This window comes from Copadichromis virginalis, linkage group LG3, assembly GCF_057382275.1.
Source record: "Copadichromis virginalis isolate Kocher_CV1m ecotype Utaka linkage group LG3, C_Virginalis_male_GT1.1, whole genome shotgun sequence".
NCBI lineage: Eukaryota > Metazoa > Chordata > Actinopteri > Cichliformes > Cichlidae > Copadichromis > Copadichromis virginalis.
In genome coordinates, this window is record NC_140620.1 from 17088186 (window position 1) to 17107054 (window position 18869).

The 18869-nt window shown below is 42.7% G+C and overlaps 1 protein-coding gene across 1 annotated transcript; it reads right to left on the reverse strand.

The window, feature by feature from the left end:
• Positions 1-931: 931 nt before the first annotated feature.
• LOC146713104 (Fc receptor-like protein 5) lies at positions 932-18252 on the reverse strand. The gene is made up of 8 exons (XM_085452356.1): positions 18149-18252; positions 15304-15339; positions 10309-10572; positions 9984-10229; positions 9727-9897; positions 8009-8018; positions 7202-7290; positions 932-1076 (listed from the first exon to the last, which is right to left on the reverse strand). Exons 1-8 carry the CDS (start codon positions 18177-18179, stop codon positions 1033-1035), a joined length of 891 nt encoding a protein of 296 aa, XP_085308482.1. The 5' UTR covers positions 18180-18252; the 3' UTR covers positions 932-1032.
• Between the last annotated feature and the right edge of the window lie 617 nt (positions 18253-18869).

Genomic DNA, 18869 nt, shown 5'->3' on the forward strand with positions numbered 1-18869 from the left:
AGGTTATTGTCTAATTTGTCTGAGTAGAAGAGAACAGAGTGTGCTGGAGTTTTCTGCCCCATTTCAGCAGGAGCAGATAAACAGGGAGCCAAGGTCGTAGCTTAGGCGCTGTGTGAGAGAGAGCATGTGAATGTTTAGGCTTTTTATGATAAGGTGGAGGCACCAGAGGTTATAAAAGTTTGAGCAATGCTCCACCATTTTGAGATTTTGAGGCTGTCTGCATCAGTGTCCATCTCCCACGTGTGTGATCATTAAATCATCGTTTGACTCAACCCGGCCGGACCAGTGTTGTTATTGTGGTTTTTCTCTTGTCTCCATCCCCAATATTTTGAACCTTAACACTCTTCACTATATAAATAAAATGGAAAGATGCTTGATGATGATTCATGTTTAAGAAGCTGTGTTTCTTTTGTTCTGCCTGAAAATAAAAAAAAAAAGAAAAAGAAAGATATTATCTGCATTCAGAGTTTTTCCCTTATCATTTAGTTCCGGGTGACTAAAGAAAAGGCATCAAACCTCTTCACACACGCTCAGTACTGAGACTCTTCTTGGCAGGTTACATATACTGCTGTAGTTCTGGTTTAATGGCTATTCTTTGTTTTCTGCAGTGAAATGAGGCGTGTATCGGTTAGCCACAACCAAACCGAAAGAAGTTACATTTTCCATCTAACAACGTGGTGAAACCCACAGAACCACACAAGGAAAACAAATGAGAACAAAAATTTATTCAGCTGATAGAAACCAGACACTACAAATAATGGCATCGTTACTGTGGCAATAGATTAATTAATTAATTAATTAAGCATTAATGTATTTTATCATTGTTTATTTTAAGTCAAAATTTTAAACCCCTGTTAAAATATATATATATATATATATATATATATATATATATATATATATATATATATATATATATATACATACGCCTCGCCTTCTGTGGCTGGTCTATCCTTCAAGCTCCTTCTCTGTGGTATCTGGATGTCCTCTGGTCTGAGGTGCTAGGGGGACGTCAGTGGTTGGACTGGTGGACTACTTCAGTGAAGAGTAGACGACGTCTGGCTCTGGTTTAAAGTCTGAACACAAACACACACAGTTCAAACAACAGGAAACATGATTACAAGCTTTGTAGTTCAATCAAGACCTTCTGTCTCCACCTCTGCATCACACAGTCCCAAATAAGACCAGAGAACCACCTCATAGTTATATAACTTGCATAGTTTCCACGCTTTAACTGCTTCATAACACACTGAAACAAATCAGAAAACTCAAATCTGAGACCCAGTGATCTGTAGCAATTAGCTGATCATGTGCTTTAAATTACATTAAAAGGTCACATGATTGCTGCTTTCAGAGTCTCTCTCTCTTTCTCTCTGCAGTATTCCCTGGGTGAGATAGAGGTGAGAGCTTCAGGGAGTAATGGTGAGTAGTGGTGTGACAATGAAAGGAGACGTGGGTGTTTAAAGTTTGACCAAGTCACTTGTAAACAGAAAATCACAGAGGACTTAAAATTGAACCCTGTGGTACACCACAGGTAACGTGAGCTAAAGATGGTAAGATATTATTTATGATGACCACAATAGTTCTTTGTAAGAGATGTGAATGGCAACAACCAACTGCAATGTTCCTGATTTCAACTAATTTTTTTTTAACAAATCAATAATCACACGACTAAAACGACATTAACAACATCTGCACAGACAGCATGTTGCCACAAAGCTGGTGAAGAACCAGAGAATCATGTTAAAGTGATGTTGAGTCTGGACAGACCCCAGCCCAGCAGCCAAAGCCTGATCTTTAACAGGTAATCAAGGCAGTGATGAGCTGTTAGGCTTGTAGGTTTATAGCCTCCATTTATATCTGTCACTTTGAAGTCTCTTTGTTGATTCTCAACTTGTGTTGTCAGTCTTGTGTTGATATGTATACACAAATAGAAAGATTACTTGTGTATTCTCTCGAAAAGGGATTTGTAGCATGTGGGACTGTAGGCTCAGGTTTATACAGGTAGATAGTAGTTTAGCTGACAAATATGTGACAGTACAACTCATACTTATGTTACGGAGGAAGACTACAGTAATTTAAGAACTTTTGGTGTGATGGCTATTTCTCCATAACTGATGGTTTCTGTTCTCACTGCTGCAGCTGGATCACTCCCTGCACAATTAAACACATAGAAATAATTGCATGTACAATGTTTAGAGTACTGTTTTATTTGTCTTAATGCATGCTCAATCATCCACGTAAGTAAATCCGAAAAGGTTGATTCTGTTCTGATATTTTGTATATTAATACACACGGGGTGATCGTGGCTCAAGAATTGGGAGTTTGCCTTGTAATCGAAAGGTTGCCGGTTTGAGCCCCGGCTTGGTCGTTGTGTCCTTGGGCAAGACACCCGTTGCCTACTGGTGGTGGTGGTCAGAGGGCCTGGTGGTGCCAGTGTTCTGTCAGTGGGCCCCAGGATGGCTGTGGCTACAATGTAGCTTGCCGTCACCAGTGTGTGAATGGGTGGATGACTGGATGTGTAAAGCGCTTTGGGGTCCTTAGGGACTAGTAAAGCGCTATACAAATACAGGCCATTTAATGATCAAAGAACTGACCTCCCAGCTCATTGTTCATTCATTTGGCAAGCTTCAGTCATTTTGCAAATGTACTGTTTATAAGATTGAAACCTGCTGCTACGGCCCTTAGCCTCGGAGAAAGTGAGAAAGCCTTTTTCTCTTCAAGCAAATCTAAGAGTGCCAGGACTCACTGACAATTGGCTAGCTGGAGACCCGTGCCAGCCCTCCTGCATGCAGATTGAAATTCGTCAACCCACATAGATGGTTGGCTGCCTGGGGATCCTGTGGTCCTACGTGTAGCAGTGAGTGGCTTATTGTGCTCACCTGTGGCTACAGAAGGCTGGAGATCCTTCACTCTGGGGGCTGCTGCTTAAGACTGAACATGCAGTTTGTCCCTTTTGCCTCTCTCTCTTTGAACTTTGCTCACCAAACTCTGTTCATAGTTTTCAAGTTTGCTTGTTAATCTCTGTCTATGGTTGAACTTAACTGGAGTAGAGTTTGGTGGTGTTACAGCATGTGAGGTTAGCTTTAGTTTTTCACTCACATGTGTGTTAGTTAATTGTGTGCTGATTATTTTCCCAGTGGTCGGCAGAACGTGTCCCTGTCGGTTTTCTGTTTGAATTTTGCAATAAAAGCTTTATTTCACTTAGTTTTATGTGTGAGGGCTTATTTATGTTACCTCCCTGTCCCCTAACAGAGGGGGTCGTAACACCTCTGAGACAGAAGCTGAGACTGAAGAAGTCACTTGGATGAGGGAAGAAAAGTTTCTCCCACTGAAAGCACTAAATCCAGAAAAAGAAAAATAACTTTTTGGGAGTATTTTTTTTTATTGTTACACTATAGCTCTGGCAGGGCATTTTTATTTTGGTTTAATCAGATATTAAGCAGTAACCTTTATACACAGCTGTGGGTTTTCAGTTTTTTTCCACTTCTTACCACCTCTGCTGAAAAACATTTGACCTGAAAGAGCTGGTGGGTGTTTCTGTGAACATGGGAGGCAGACGACCACAAAGCTGCCATCTTCTTCTAATGCAGACTGAGACGCTTCACCACAGAGCACAACGCATGTTGTTCTCACAACATGAACACTTCTGTTAGCCAAACCAGGACACACTGTGGTAAGAGGTCTCAACACCCTCAGTCTACAGTTAACTGGTATCAACAACAGGAAGTTGCTTTGGGGGTTTCACGTGCAGAAAGAAGTAAAAAAAAAATTCATTGTATCAAAGTAGGTTAAGTTTGATTATTTTGTTTGCTTAGACATCTCCTAATCCCAACTGATTATTTCTGTTTACAACTTGTTTGCTAAATCAACAATGCTGTGAGATTTAACACTCAGTTATGGCAATCGTCAAAAATTACAACACACCTTAAATTTTGTCGAGGTAAGGTGGACCTGAGGCTGAGACTACACAATTAGTTATGGCCAAATGTGGTCCACAGACCTGTAGATCTGCCAAATTTAAACCAGTCTGAGATATTTTACTCCTCATAGAACATCACTGAAGGTTGAATTGATGAACATGATCATGATGACATGCTGTAATCAGTTTGATCAGTCGGCATCATTCTGGCACAAGCACTCAATACAGAATTTTGAAAAAGTAGAATCAAGCAAACAAATCACACACACACACACACACACACACACACACACACACACACACACACACACACACACACACACACACACACACATGTGGACAGAGATCTCTGATGTTATTCCCGGGATCTGCTGGAGCCACTCGCCTAGCTTGGGAGTCACCGCACCTAGTGCTCCGATTACCACGGGGACCACTGTTACCTTCACCCTCCACATCCTCTCGAGCTCTTCTCTGAGCCCTTGGTATTTCTCCAGCTTCTCGTGTTCCTTCTTCCTGATATTGCTGTCATTCGGAACCGCTACATCGATCACTACGGCCGTCTTCTTCTGTTTGTCTACCACCACTATGTCCGGTTGGTTAGCCACCACCATTTTGTCCGTCTGTATCTGGAAGTCCCACAGGATCTTAGCTTGGTCATTCTCCACCACCCTTGGGGGCTTCTCCCATTTTGACCTCGGGACTTCCAGGTTATACTCGGCACAGATGTTCCTGTACACTATGCCGGCCACCTGGTTATGGCGTTCCATGTATGCCTTGCCTGCTAGCATCTTGCACCCTGCTGTTATGTGCTGGATTGTCTCTGGGGCATCTTTACACAGCCTGCACCTGGGGTCTTGCCTGGTGTGATAGACCCCAGCCTCTATGGATCTTGTACTCAGAGCTTGTTCTTGTGCTGCCATGATTAGTGCCTCTGTGCTGTCTTTCAGTCCAGCTTTGTCCAGCCACTGGTAGGATTTCTGGATATCAGCCACCTCCTCTATCTGCCGGTGGTACATACCGTGCAGGGGCCTGTCCTTCCATGATGGTTCCTCGTCTCCCTCCTCTTTCTTGGGTTTCTGCTGCCTGAGGTATTCACTGAGCACTCGGTCCGTTGGGGCCATCTTCCTTTTCTGTTGTGTACCTTTCTCTTGTTTTGGTATATCCATCCATCCATCCATTTTCATCCGCTTTATCCGGGGCCGGGTCGCGGGGGCAGCAGCCTAAGCAAAGAGGCCCAGACCTCCCTCTCCCCAGCCACCTCCTCCAGCTTATCCGGGGGAATACCAAGGCGTTCCCAGGCCAGCCGAGAGATATAATCTCTCCAGCATGTCCTGGGTCTGCCCCGGGGCCTCCTCCCGGTGGGACATGCCTCGAACACCTCACCCAGGAGGCGCCCAGGGGGCATCCTTGTCAGATGCCCGAACCACCTCAGCTGACTCCTTTCGATGTGGAGCAGCAGCGGCTCTACTCTGAGCCCCTCCTGGATGGCCGAACTTCTCACCCTATCTCTAAGGGAGAGGCCAGCCACCCTTCGGAGGAAGCTCATTTCTGCCGCTTGTATCCGCGATCTCGTTCTTTCGGTCACTACCCACAGCTCGTGGCCATAGGTGAGGGTAGGGACGTAGATCGACCGGTAAATTGAGAGCTTCGCTTTTACACTCAGCTCCCTCTTCACCACGACGGACTGGTGCAGCGTCCGCATTACTGCAGCTGCAGCCCCAATCCGTCTGTCGATCTCCGGCTCCCTTCTCCCATCACTCGCGAACAAGACCCCGAGATACTTGAACTCCTCCACTTGGGGCAGGAACTCATCCCCGACCCGGAGTGGGCACTCCACCCTTTTCCGGCTGAGAACCATGGCCTCAGATTTGGAGGTGCTGATCCTCATTCCCGCTGCTTCACACTCGGCTGCGAACCGCTCCAGTGCGAGCTGGAGGCCCTCACCCGATGAAGCCAACAGAACCACATCATCCGCAAAAATCAGAGATGAGATTCTGAGGCCACCAAAGCGAAACACTGTTGGTATATTTTTCTCTTAATTGTGTATATTTGTCCTGTTTATTATTTATTCCTGCTGTCTTAATTCTTATATTTTATTCCTGCACAGTTTTTGTGGCACACCAATAATTTTACTGTACATGTACAATAACCATCAAGGGATAATATTCTTCTTCTGTTTTAGTCTATAATTTCTCAAATTCTGATGACTTTTTAAAAGCAACCAATGAACTCTAATTACCAATAGATATCATAGTATTGCCATCAGCCTCATGCTTATTGGGAAATGTCAGCATGCTACATACATAGTAAATATAATTAATAGACCTACTAACCCAGATGTTAGTACAATGAAAAGAATGTAGGAATTGTGAAAGGCGATGAAAATGACAAGCTGCACATCTCTGCAGAAGATGGTAGTAAAGACTGATAAGAACAGTTTTTTGTTTTGTTTATCTTGGCCCTCCATCCACACTGAGACAGCGTTTTCGGTCAAGGCTTTTTGAAAATGCTCTCCAAGTGGATACATTTGAAAACACTATTTTCACGTCACAGTGTGGACAGTGTAACCACAGGCTTTCGTAAAAAAAATGGCTCATTTTAGTCATATCATGCAGTCATGTGACCGATTAAACTGAGATATAGGAGGGCATTATACAGCAGTTGTTTTGTTTGCTCTCAATTTTGACAGCCCTGTTAAAGATTAATATCAGTTTTAATATCCATTTCCAAATGTATCAGGATTAGTGTAGATGTAGCCTAAATGGGGTGGTGAAATCTTCATTCAGTCACCTCAGACGTCTGTCAAAGGTTAAACCTTTCCAGTCGGGACACTATCATCCATGCTTTGATAACCTCATGATTGAATTAATGCAACTCTCTTTTAATAGGGCCTGGCCTCACTCTAGTCAGCTGAGCAGTTGTTGCTGTCAGTGCCTAAATCTAAATGAAGAGTGAGCATTTTAAACTATAGCCTTGAAGCTTTGGAATGATCTTCCTCTTCACTTCAGGCAATCTACTTCAGTGGTGGTCGTTAAATCTAGGTTAAAAACATTTTTATTCACTGGCTTTTGAACCAATGGGTAACTGATACTGTTACTTTATTGTTATTTTTTATTGTTTTTATTGTTCCTATTGTACTTCTTATATGTCTGCTGTACAGCAGTTTTGTTGACCTTTTATTGTTTTTAAAGTGCTATATAAATAAATTATGGTATGGCAGTTGTAAACAAAGGATCATGTCTGTAAAGAAAGGGCATTTTGGAAGAAAAGCAGCTTTACCTCTCATATTTGAACTTTTTTGCTTCGTTTTGATGATGATTTGTCCATAAGTGACATCTTCTGTTCTGACTGCTGAGTGGATTACAGCACTCTCTACAGAATAAAACAAATAAGGAAGACATCACTGTAGGTCATACAGTTGATAGCAGAGCTGATTGTAAAGACAGCTCTGTTGTTACAGAAATGTCTACACAAAAAGCATTTGGATCATTAGTAGCGGACAATAGCATTTACATAGAAAACATGACTACTTTTCACAATGATGCTTGCATTGGATCAACATATCAGAAACTCACAAACTATATAAAAGTTAAGTTTTTAAGTTGCATTTGGAATTTAAATAGAGACGCTTAGATAAATAGAATTGAGTTTAACTGTGGTTTCACACCTGCAACTTTTTCAAAAATCTGAGACAGGATGTTGGACGACTGCAGAGCTGTTAGCTTCTGTTAACCACAAACCACAAACACAGTCGAACACACAATGAGCAACATTAAACACATGACAAAAACCTACACTGGATTAAGATGATAACGTTTACACATTCTGGACAAAAGAAGTAAAACAAAAAAAGTCTATTAAAAGTGAGAAGCATAAAGTTTAACCCTGAAAAATAAATAAATAGTACTGGCAGGAGGTGATAGTTTCCGATCTCATCCATGACCTTGTTTCAGTCTTTTCCTGTTCATGAGCATTTCTTCACACTAACATGAGGGTTTATACTCATGTTAGTGCATGTTTGACCATTCTGATAGGTCAAAGAAGATGCACATTTTTCCATGTTGGTGGCCTATCTGTCTGGAAAACCTCATCTTACCTGCCAACTTCCTCAGAAGTTACTCCATAGCTTCACTGTCTGGCTCAAGAGTATTGAGCATCACAACGAGAGGCCTGATTCATAAAGCAAATACTCCAGTATCTCCCCATCAAATGTCTGATAAATCTATCTCATCACCAATCGTCATGAAAGCTAGCTCATGCAGCTGGCAATATCTCTGTGATGAGTTTGGTCCAGGGTCCAGCATGACACACGTTAGTTTGTCATGACAAAATACATCATATTTTGGCATGACAAGTGAGAAGTGAGTGTCTTGCTAAACTATAAAGACAGGAACTTGCAACAGGTCGTATCTCAAATGACCACTTAAAGATGCAAAGTCTTACTCTTTAATAGAACAGGACAATCTGGTTTCTAAAGCTGTAATGGAAATTATAACGTCGAGGCTGCTTCCTCCCATCTCATGGTACACAAGTGCACACAGAATCTTATCAGACCTAATAAGGATAAGATATTTTATCCGCATACAAATGATTACATATTTCTAAGCATAAACAACAATATAAAAAATATCAATCCTGACAGGCACGTGGGTGTATTTGGCTGAGTGCTTCTGCCTGAGAGAAGATTGCCTGCATATTGAAAAGCTTCTTCGGATTCTAGGAAAAGATACAACATCCAGCTTGAAGGACTAATAATGTATAGTGGTAGCAGGAAGGACTGCATACAGGCTGACTCTTGTAAAAGGAGTCTTCCTGGCAAGAATGTGATTGAACTTGGTAGTGAGTGTCAATGGAACCCTCTGTTGATAAACTCCTCTTTTCATTAGCCAGTCATGCCTAATGTGATGCTTCTAAGCAGGCGTATGAGTCAGTTGCATCCCTAAAAACTGTCTATGGCCAAAATAAAGTCATCCATCCCTTGCCTGGAGCTTTGCACTGCTGTGACAGGGGCACAGCTAGATGAAGATCAAGACCTGACAGACCCATATGCATGGAGGTATGTTAATTCAGCCAGAAACAACAATGATGAAAGAACATTTATTGCTCACAAAGGAAAACCCACAGAGATTATCTCAGATTAAGGCACTAACTTTTGGGGGGCTAAAAGGGAGCTACAGAAAGCAATTACTGAGTGATCTGCCAGTTTGCAACAGATCCTTACCAAGCAGAAGATTTACTTTAAATTTAACACACCTAGTGCCCCACACTTTGGTGGTTTGTGGGAAGGGAAAGTTACTTTATTAAGACAATGTTCTATGTAACTGTTGGTACCCAACCTGTGGCTGAAGATGTTCTCAGGAATCTGTTGATTGAACTAGAGGGCATCCTAAATTCAAAGCCATCAGGCTATGTATCCTCCAGTGTTTCTTACCTTGATCCAGAGACCCCCAGCCGATGGGGTAGCCAGGTGGATTACTGCCACAGGTTGTTAACCAGAGACTGAACTCAAACCTGAGAGCATTTCAAATATTCAAATGTACTTTATACATTTGAGGCATCTGTTAGAAAGGCTTCAAATTTCTATTTTGCAAAACTGTGTTTTGCAATCAGTGCAAAACACAGTTTTGCACTGATTGCAATATCAGTGCAATATTTCCAATATTTCCTCTGTTTGAAAGGCTGTTTTTCACTATTTGATATGTTGATGTTGCTGTACATGTTTAACTCCACCATCAAAGACATGTAATCAAAATTAAAAGTGTAGATTACTCAGTAATTGTAAATTTCAGAATTCTGAGTCTCACCTTCAGGTTTCCTGTGAACACATCGTTTCACCAGCAGAACCAGTAACACCAGTAGAACCACAACACAGACTGATCCAACACATGATAACACAAGTATGATAGAGGAACCAGGAGGAGGTGTGGATGTAGGTGGAGATGTGGATGTAGGTGGAGGTGTGGTGGTGTGTTCCCCTAAAATAAAGCAAACACAGTCATTAAGTTGTCGTCACATTGTGAATGTTGAAAGCTGCAGAAACACAGACAGGTGAGTGTGTCACCTGTGACAGTGATCCAGCTGGATGGAGACTCTCCATGACCGCTGATGTCACACTTGTAGAGGCCTTCATCAGACCTGGAAACATGCTGGATGGTCATGTGACCTGTAGGCTGCTTCCTGATGAGGGAGCCATCTTTATAGAAAGCAGCTGGGAGGTTGGAGGGAGTGGTCTTTGTTTTACAGAGCAGAGTGACGTCATCTCCCTCCATCACAGGGAGGACAGGACTCTGCAGGATCACTGATCCACCTCAACACAGAGACAAACTACAGCATTTCATCCATTTACACACAGCTTCATCAACACTAACTCCACACACTCAGCTTACCAGTGACTGTCAGCTTAACCATGTTACTGATGGGACCCTCTCTGGACTCACACCAGTAAACTCCACTGTCCTGTGTTAAGATGTAGCTCATGTTACAGGAAGAACCAGCTGGTTTCCCCCATTCAGCTCCACACTGAGTCCTCTGTAAATTGCTTGTGTTTCTCCTCAGAGTCCATCCAGCAGAGCTGTCGTCCTCCTCACAGCTCAGAGACACAAAGTCTCCTTCAAAGAACTGAGAACTGCTGGGACTCACAGTCAGACGAGCTGTGAGGGTTACAATGAAAAAATGATGATCTGTTAAACTTTACATTGTGAAATATGAACCCAATCAGGTCATATCAGTGAGCATTTATCAGGTTTAAACAGTGACATATTATCTGCAGTGTTATAGAAATTACTTTTTTTTTTTGGGCCTGTCCCGTTTGGTTCTTTTGTCATCAGAATTATTGTCTAAAGGCAAAGAAAGATGCCCAACGGATTTACTTTACCAAATGGACCATCCCAGCCTTGCCGCAATGGTCTATTTGATTCACCTTTTATTGTTTATTTTATTTTCACTTGCTAAATACGGGACAGACTTGACTGGGGGAAAGAAGGGGAGAAAGAAAGAGAATTGCCATGATGGTCTATTTCATTCACCTTTGCTTTTATTGTTTATTTTATTTTATTTTCACTTGCTACACACGGGACAGATTTGACTGGGGAAAAGAAAACGGAGAAAGAAAGAAAGAAAGAAAGAGGGAAAGAAAAAGAGTGGGGAAGAGGGACAGGGATAAAGGGCAAAAAACAAAAGCCAACAAAACAAACAGACAAAAAAAACCATATATCAATCACCTGGATCACCTGTTGAGAAAGAAAAAAGAGAAAACAAGCAGAAAAAAAGAGCAACATAATAAACAACATCACAATGATCTATGAGAATATAACAGTAAATGGTAAATGGCCTGTATTTATATAGCGCTTTACATATCCAGTCATCCACCCATTCACACACACTAGTAAATATTAAACATTATTGTGCAGCACGTAAAATCGACAGCGCAGTGTGCTTTGAGGTAGGAGCCAAAAAGGGTGTAGTTTGTGGGTGTGAGCACCCGTGTGTACACCTGTGAGCATGGACGCGCTTGTTTTTTTAAAAGGTTCCTTCATGTAATGATCTGCTAGAGGGTGTGGGGGGGCCACAGCCCCGTCCTCCAGGGCATGAAGCAGGTATGGAGGAGATCAAGACTCCAGACATCCAGAGGCCCCCAGAACACAAGAGACCAAGGAAGACCAACAGAGGGGCAGCTGCGCCACTGTCCCAGAAAGAGCTGAGGAGAGTCCCAGATGAGGGCTCACTCAGCAGCCGCGGAGCAGAAGCCAGGGGGGGTTGCAGTGACGCGCCCGTGAGCTCCGCCGGCAGCCAACTGTGTCAGAGTGACCGAGCCCCAGGCTGAGAGGCTAAGGGCACCCCACCCCCGAAGTGGGGGCCAGCTCCTCCTCCCAGCCCGCCTGCTCCAGCAGGCCGCAGAGAACAGGGGTGTGTGAAGACTCCAAACCTCCCTCCGCCCGCTCATATGTAGTGTTGATGCATGTGTGTTCTAAGGTGCAATTAAAACCCAGGAGGGCATGGAGCTACCTGCCAGAGAGCAGCAGGTAAGCGCATAGCCCCTCCTGATAGCCCTTAATTGGTCAAGTTACTTGAAAAAAGTAATCAGTAACTAATTACTGATCACTGTTTTTCAAGAAGTAATCCCATTGCTTTACTGATTACTTATTTTCAAAACTAATTAGTAACTTAGTTACTTTTTAAAAACATGATTTACAACCTGAATAGGTGATAAAGCGATAGATCTTTCAGCCCAGTTCAACTTTCTGCCTAATCCATTATATAAAATGTAATCAAATGGAAAAGTCTCTTTTTAAAACTTGTTTAAATTAGTTTTAAACTATTAACTTTAAGCAACAAGCAAAAGTGTAATCATATGCAACATTCTGTGACTGGAAGAAATTTGTTTAACATTTAAACCTATTTTCTGCACATTCCAGCACATAAAATATAAAATATATATATTTTTTTGTCTTTACACTCACTCTTTCAAATAGATGCACCACATAAGGAAGAGATATTTCTTATATCAGGAGGGAATTCCAGAGTCGTGGAACAGAGCAGCTTAAAGCCCTGCTCCCCATGGTGACAAGACGGGGGGAGCAGGGCAGAGAGAGAAAGGGAAGAAGAAGATCTAAGACACCGAGATGGGGCGATGATCCGAACCAGATCAGAGAGATATGGAGGAGAGAGATGGGAGAGAAGTAAGGTCAGTACTTCCACGTAGGGCTGGGTATCGTCACTGATTTCTAGAATCGATTCAATTCCGATTCACAAGGTCCCGAATCGATTCGATCCACGATTCGATTTAATTCGATTCGATTCGATTTAAATCTGGGAAATTTTGACAGTCAGAAATATAATTCAGATCAGTACATTTACATATTTTTGTATCTATAAAAAGGAAGCTGACACTCGCAAGACTTTATCCAAGGTGTGAGCATCACAGCAGATGCCTTTGTGTCAAAGTAGCTGAAGATAAAACACATAAAAACATGAAGGTGATTTTCCTGGCCTGGGATTTTATAAAAAATATTCTGCAGTACATCAAAAACGAAAGAAAACCATTAATTAATGAACATTACCTCTGACGTTACAGCGGTTTTATTAGAGACACGGCTAAGCATTTTGCATTTTGAATAATTTTAAAAAGTTTCAATTTGTTCAGTATTGAACAGCAGAAACGTAAAAGGGAAAAAAACAGTGGCCGACAGCGCTGTAAACAACAGTAGACTTGTGCGTAACAAGCAAGCGAATAATGAAGAAAGCGAAACTGTTCGAGAGAGAGAGAGGGGGGGGGGGGGGAGGGAGAGGGAGAGAGGGAGAGAGAGAGAGCTGCGCATCGCAATGGAAGCAAAACAGTAAAAGAGTGAATTCATGACGATGTTTATGTGAAGCGTTTGGATCTTCTTTTGCTGCTGGTTCGGTCAATATTGTTTGGAGAGAGATCAAACTAACAGCTTTAGAATCAGCGCATAAAGGGCGTGAACACAAAGTGCCGACCCGGATCAGCAAGCTGTCGGCTTTCAGCCCCGACTGAGAAAGGCGACATCTAACTGATTCTGATCCGCGGGTTGCGCTGTGTGTTTAAGTCTATGTGCAGAATCCCTGTACCTGCTCTCATTTACTGTTTGGTGGTTCTTGAAATTTTGTGAGATGTCACCAGAGATTCTGGCATTTCGGACAAAATAAATTTATATTAAAAAATCGATTCAGGATTTTAATGAATCGATTTTACGTTATCCAAGCCAGAATCGATTTTAATCGATGAATCGATTATAAAAACCTACCCCTACTTCCACGCTTTAAACGCTGCACGCTCAAACTCTCTCCTGCACTCCATATATTTTCCATTGTTGATGTTGCAGGAATTGCCGTCTTGTGTGTGACTGGGTGCAGTAAGGAGTGTATGTGATGTGTGTGTGAGCATGCGCGTGAAGGAAACGCGGGGAGCGAAAGAGGGAAAAGAGAGAGAGAGAGTGTGTCATGGGTAGAGAGGGCGACCGGGAGCAGCGTTCTAACGGGCTACAGGCTATGCAGTGTGTTTCCGAAGTGTGCAGTACTGTTATTAAAGCCTCATCACTTCAGTAATCTCCGGTGCCTCGGCTGGTTTCTGTCTGCCTCACTACTCCACAAAAGTGAAGGGAGTTAACCCCGAAGGAGGACAAACTTCGGCCCTGGAGGAAGCATCTCCCCTCGCGTCTCCCGACCACGGTCAGGGGACTGACGGCGAGGAATGGTTAACAGTTGATCTGCACACAGCTGTTGATCCGAACGTCGCACTCGCTTACGTCATTGTCATGAGACACTCTCGCAAAAAAATCACGGTTTTAGTAACACAGTAACGCGGTGTGCTTACGGGAAAGTAACAGTAATCTAATTATCTTTTTTGCAATAGTAATCCCTTACTTTACTCGTTACTTGACAAAAGTATTCGGATTACAGTCTGAGTTACTGTAATCTCTGATTATCTGTGAATATTTTCTTACATTTCTCATTTCAGCACTTTTATATTTGATATCTACCAACATGACCCCAATCAGGTCATATCAGTGAGCATTTCTCAGTGTCACGGCCAGCGGGGGCAGACCGTGTGGAGAGTGTGTGTGGTGGACCCAGGCGTGAACACAGGCGAGGAGACGGGAGTGAACTTAAACTGAAAGTGAGCCTTTATTTGGGCTGATGCAGAAGGGAGTAGACAAAACATAACAGGGACAGAGACTGCAACTAATCAAAAACCTAAACTGGAAAAACACTAACCTGACTGAAAGGAATAACTATGACCGCTGTGAACAGAATGCTGTGCAGATGCATGGAAACTGTGAACCAAATGGCATGACGAAACAGACATGAACATGACCTGCACGGAACCTCATCGTGCGGCTGCATGAAAAACAACATAAACCAAATGGCAAACATGAACTGCACAGACTCCTGAAAAACACTTAACTTGACTAGAGGGGAAGTACACAGACGACGCGACAACGAACAAAGGAAGACTGAGGACTTAAATACACACATGAGGTGATCAGGGGAAGTGGAGACACATGAGAACACAGCTGACTCGAATGAAACACAATGACAATACAGGGGAGAGTAACACTAACTACAATGAACAAAGAACACCAGACTCTTACAAAATAAAACAGGAAACACGGAGACATAGACATGGAGATAAAACATGACATGAACTTAACCGCATAGACATGAAACGTAGACGCAGGAACCAGGGAGACTGAGTACAGGCGGAGATGACAGAAATAACTAAGAAATAAGGTCTGGCCAGCAACCTAGAAATTAACTAGATTAAAAATGAATACAAAAAATACGTAAAACGCAAACACTGGGTCACACGACCCAGTACCGTGACACTCAGGTTTAAACTGTGACAGAAGAAGGTTACTGACCTTGGTTTGTTGTGCAGCTCAGCTGTGAGATCAGAACTAAAGAGAAATGACACTCAGGTTGATTTGAGGTGAACATAAAGAACAACTCCACACAAACAGCTGACAAACACACAAACTCACTTTTCTGATTTTCTACAGCAACATTGTGTTCTGTTCTTTTGCAGAATTATCGACTTCAGGGTCACAGTAGAGTTCGAGTTTATCAGACCTGTTATACAGTCAGTACAGGTCAGTACTACAACTTTTAAATACCACAGTAAACCCATGTTTTCACTATAGAGCTGTGTCCACATAATGAGTAAATGACTGAAAGACAAATTTGTACATCCCCTATCCAAGAGCAAGTGTGTGGCTCCCGCCACTATTTTGGTCAACCGACCTCAGCGAGTGAATCTGGATCCTGACCTCTCTTCCCCTCGCACTCTCAGCATCAGCTCTCTCCAGGGTTGTGTACTGTGATATTATTCTGTTATCATATGTTACCTTATATATGTAATCAAAGTAGTTGAAGTGTGATACTGCTGTAGATCATATTATACCCTTTAATATAGAGTGTGTGATCAGTATGTAGTTTTAGTTTGCATTATACTTCTGACTTAAAAGAGTGTGAAAATCATTAGATCTATTGGATTGACCTGTATTACTCGACACTGTTGAATGTGTTACACTGTTTCTTGACATTTCATACTGCTGAATCATGAAGAGAATGTTGTGTGCAGAGGACCTTGTGCAGATAATAGAAGAAACAGACCACATTCCAGACCCCCACCTTTTCAGAAGAGCAGAAAGACAGGGAGCCGAGGTCATAACTTAGGCGCCGTAAGAGAGAAAGAATGTAATGTTTAGGCTTTTACGACTAGGTGGGGGCCACTAGAGACTATAAGAAGCTGAGTAACCCGTCACCATTTTGAGACTTGCTGTGACCCTCTGCAGGCAGGTCTCCCCATCATGATGGTTCTAATGCTCATAAGTATTGAATTGTATGGAAATAAATGATTGTTGATTGAGCATTTATACACCGAGTACTGTCCTTCCTTCAGCCCAAAGATTAAAAGAATTGGGAGATTCCAACAGTACTAAGCACACTACTCTACACATCTGGCTGCAGTCCCACTCACCCAGACAACATCATTGACAAAATGACGCAATAGTAGTGGGGCAGATCACAGGGGAAATGAAGCGGCTTACAGAGATTAGGTCCTGAAACTTGGAGAATAGTGTGCATTAAACAACCTCTCATTTAACATCTCCAAGACCAAGGAACTCATCTGTTGAGTCTGTGTTTCCACAGGCCTCGCTAGTTTAGAGACTTATTCCTCATGAAGAACGAAACCAAGACTGAACATCATCAACTGGTCTTTTACTCGCTAACAAGGGACGGCTTGGTCAGAACCAGGCGGTGGAGCTTAATACTCCTCATCTGTCTCCAGCTGAAGTCCTTCAAAGAGCAACTCTCCTTGCTGCTGTTGTAAACTGTTACAATACACAACACAACATACACAACCTCGCACCGTAAACCCCCCCAATGGTTACAAAAGATGAGGCATTGTGCATGTGTATGCATGTGCAAGAACTGACAACATTAATTAATTTGACCCTAACATCATCCTTGACTTCAGGCGAAACAGAACTGCCCCTGCCCCCCTGCCCATCAACGGTGAATGTGTAGAGAGAGTGAAATCCTTAAAATGTAACACCACAGCGCTGGTTAAGAAGGCCTAGCACCGACTACACTTTCTAAGGGTGCTCAGGAAGGAGCAACTAAACACCCCACTGCTGGTGACCATGTACAGATGCATCACCGAGAGCCTGCTGACCTATGCAGTGGCAGTGTGGCACGCCAGCTGCACAAAGGCAGACAGGAAGAGACTTCAGACGGTGGTAAACACAGCAAGAAAAATCATTGGCTGCCCCTTCCCTTCTTGTCTGCCATCTATAACTCCCGTTGTCTCAGCAGGGCCAGAAACATCTTCAAGTACACAACCATCTTTTTAACCTACTGCCCTGTGGCAGATCAGATCCATACAGGCTAGAGCAAACAGACTCGGATATAGCTTCTTCCCCAAAGCTCAAACTTGCACAAACGTAATTTGCACTAAAAATTGTGCTCAAATTGTCTGTGTCATAATTCTCTGGCTGGCTGTGTCATGTATGCTATGTATTTGTATTTATATTATTTGTATAGTTACATTATTGTTGATCATTGCTCAACAGTTGAAAGTTCCCCTTGTAATCGGAAAATTGCCGGTTTGAGCCCCGGCTTGGACAGTCTCGTTCGTTGTGTCCTTTGGGAAGACACTTCACCCGTTGCCTACTGGTGGTGGTCAGAGGACGCGGTGGCGCCAGTGTCCGGCAGCCTCTCCTCTGTCAGCGCACCCCAGGGTGGGTGTGGCTACTATGTAGCTTGCCATCACCAGTGTTTGAATGAGTGGTTGACTGGATGTGTAAAGCGCTTTGGGGTCCTTAGGTACCATGTAAAGAGCTATACAAATTTACCATTTTACCATTTTACCATTTACCATTTTACCATTTACCATATTATTGCATATTTGTTTATAATGGGCTAAGTACATGTGCACTTTTATGGAGCTGTTTTAAATCTCGTTATACTGTGGATAATGACAATAAAGGCTTTCGTTTCAATTTGATCTTTTCACTGCCTGCTGTGTTTCCTCGACTCCTGAGCAAAGATAAAGAGTCAGTTCAGACCTGCAGTTGGTCCTCGTGGTGTTTGAACTTGAATTCAGCCTGATTTGTTTTTCATGTCTTCTCCTCCATCATCAGTTATCAGGAGAGCAGACAGTCAAAGTACAAGAATTCAAACAAACACAGAGATTCTACTTACAGAGCAGACACAGCACAGATGTTTCCTTCATCGTCCTTCTCACTCATTTGAGCTTTTTTTCATTTCTGTCACTGACACCAAGTAAAGCCCGCCCTCTTCCTCTGAGCACCAGCTTTCTATTGGTTCAAACACACTGGGTAACTAAATTCTTATCAAAAATGCAAGATACAAACTATAAACATGTATCTTTTAATCAATGAGCTTCAATCAGAATCTGAATCATATCAGAATACTTTATTGATCCCTGGGGGAAATTTTTTTTTTGTTACAGTGCTCCATTATAAACAATCTTTCCTCAGACATTTGGCAATTTACACAGCTGGATAGAAAAATCAGAAATGAGTCAAATGTCCTCTGCTCTCAGTGATCTGTAGTTTGGTTGATGAACAAATCCATGTCCATGTAGTGGACGTCCCCCTCAGTGAGAGGCAGATATGAGCTGAAACACAGGAATCAAACCAGGGACGCTGCTGTTATGGAGCTGAACTGGAACCATTCAGACACTGAGGCCCTCTGAACACATTTTAATTACAGCTGTGCAGAGACACACTGATGACTGACTGGAACACTATGATTCACATTTTACATTAACACCATCCTCACACATGGTTTATATATGGCCACTAGAGGGAGATGTTGGACTTTACATACTAACATGGATACAAGCAGATCATCAAAGTGAGGTTTCAACACACCTGAGTTTGAAGTATGAAGTGTGTGG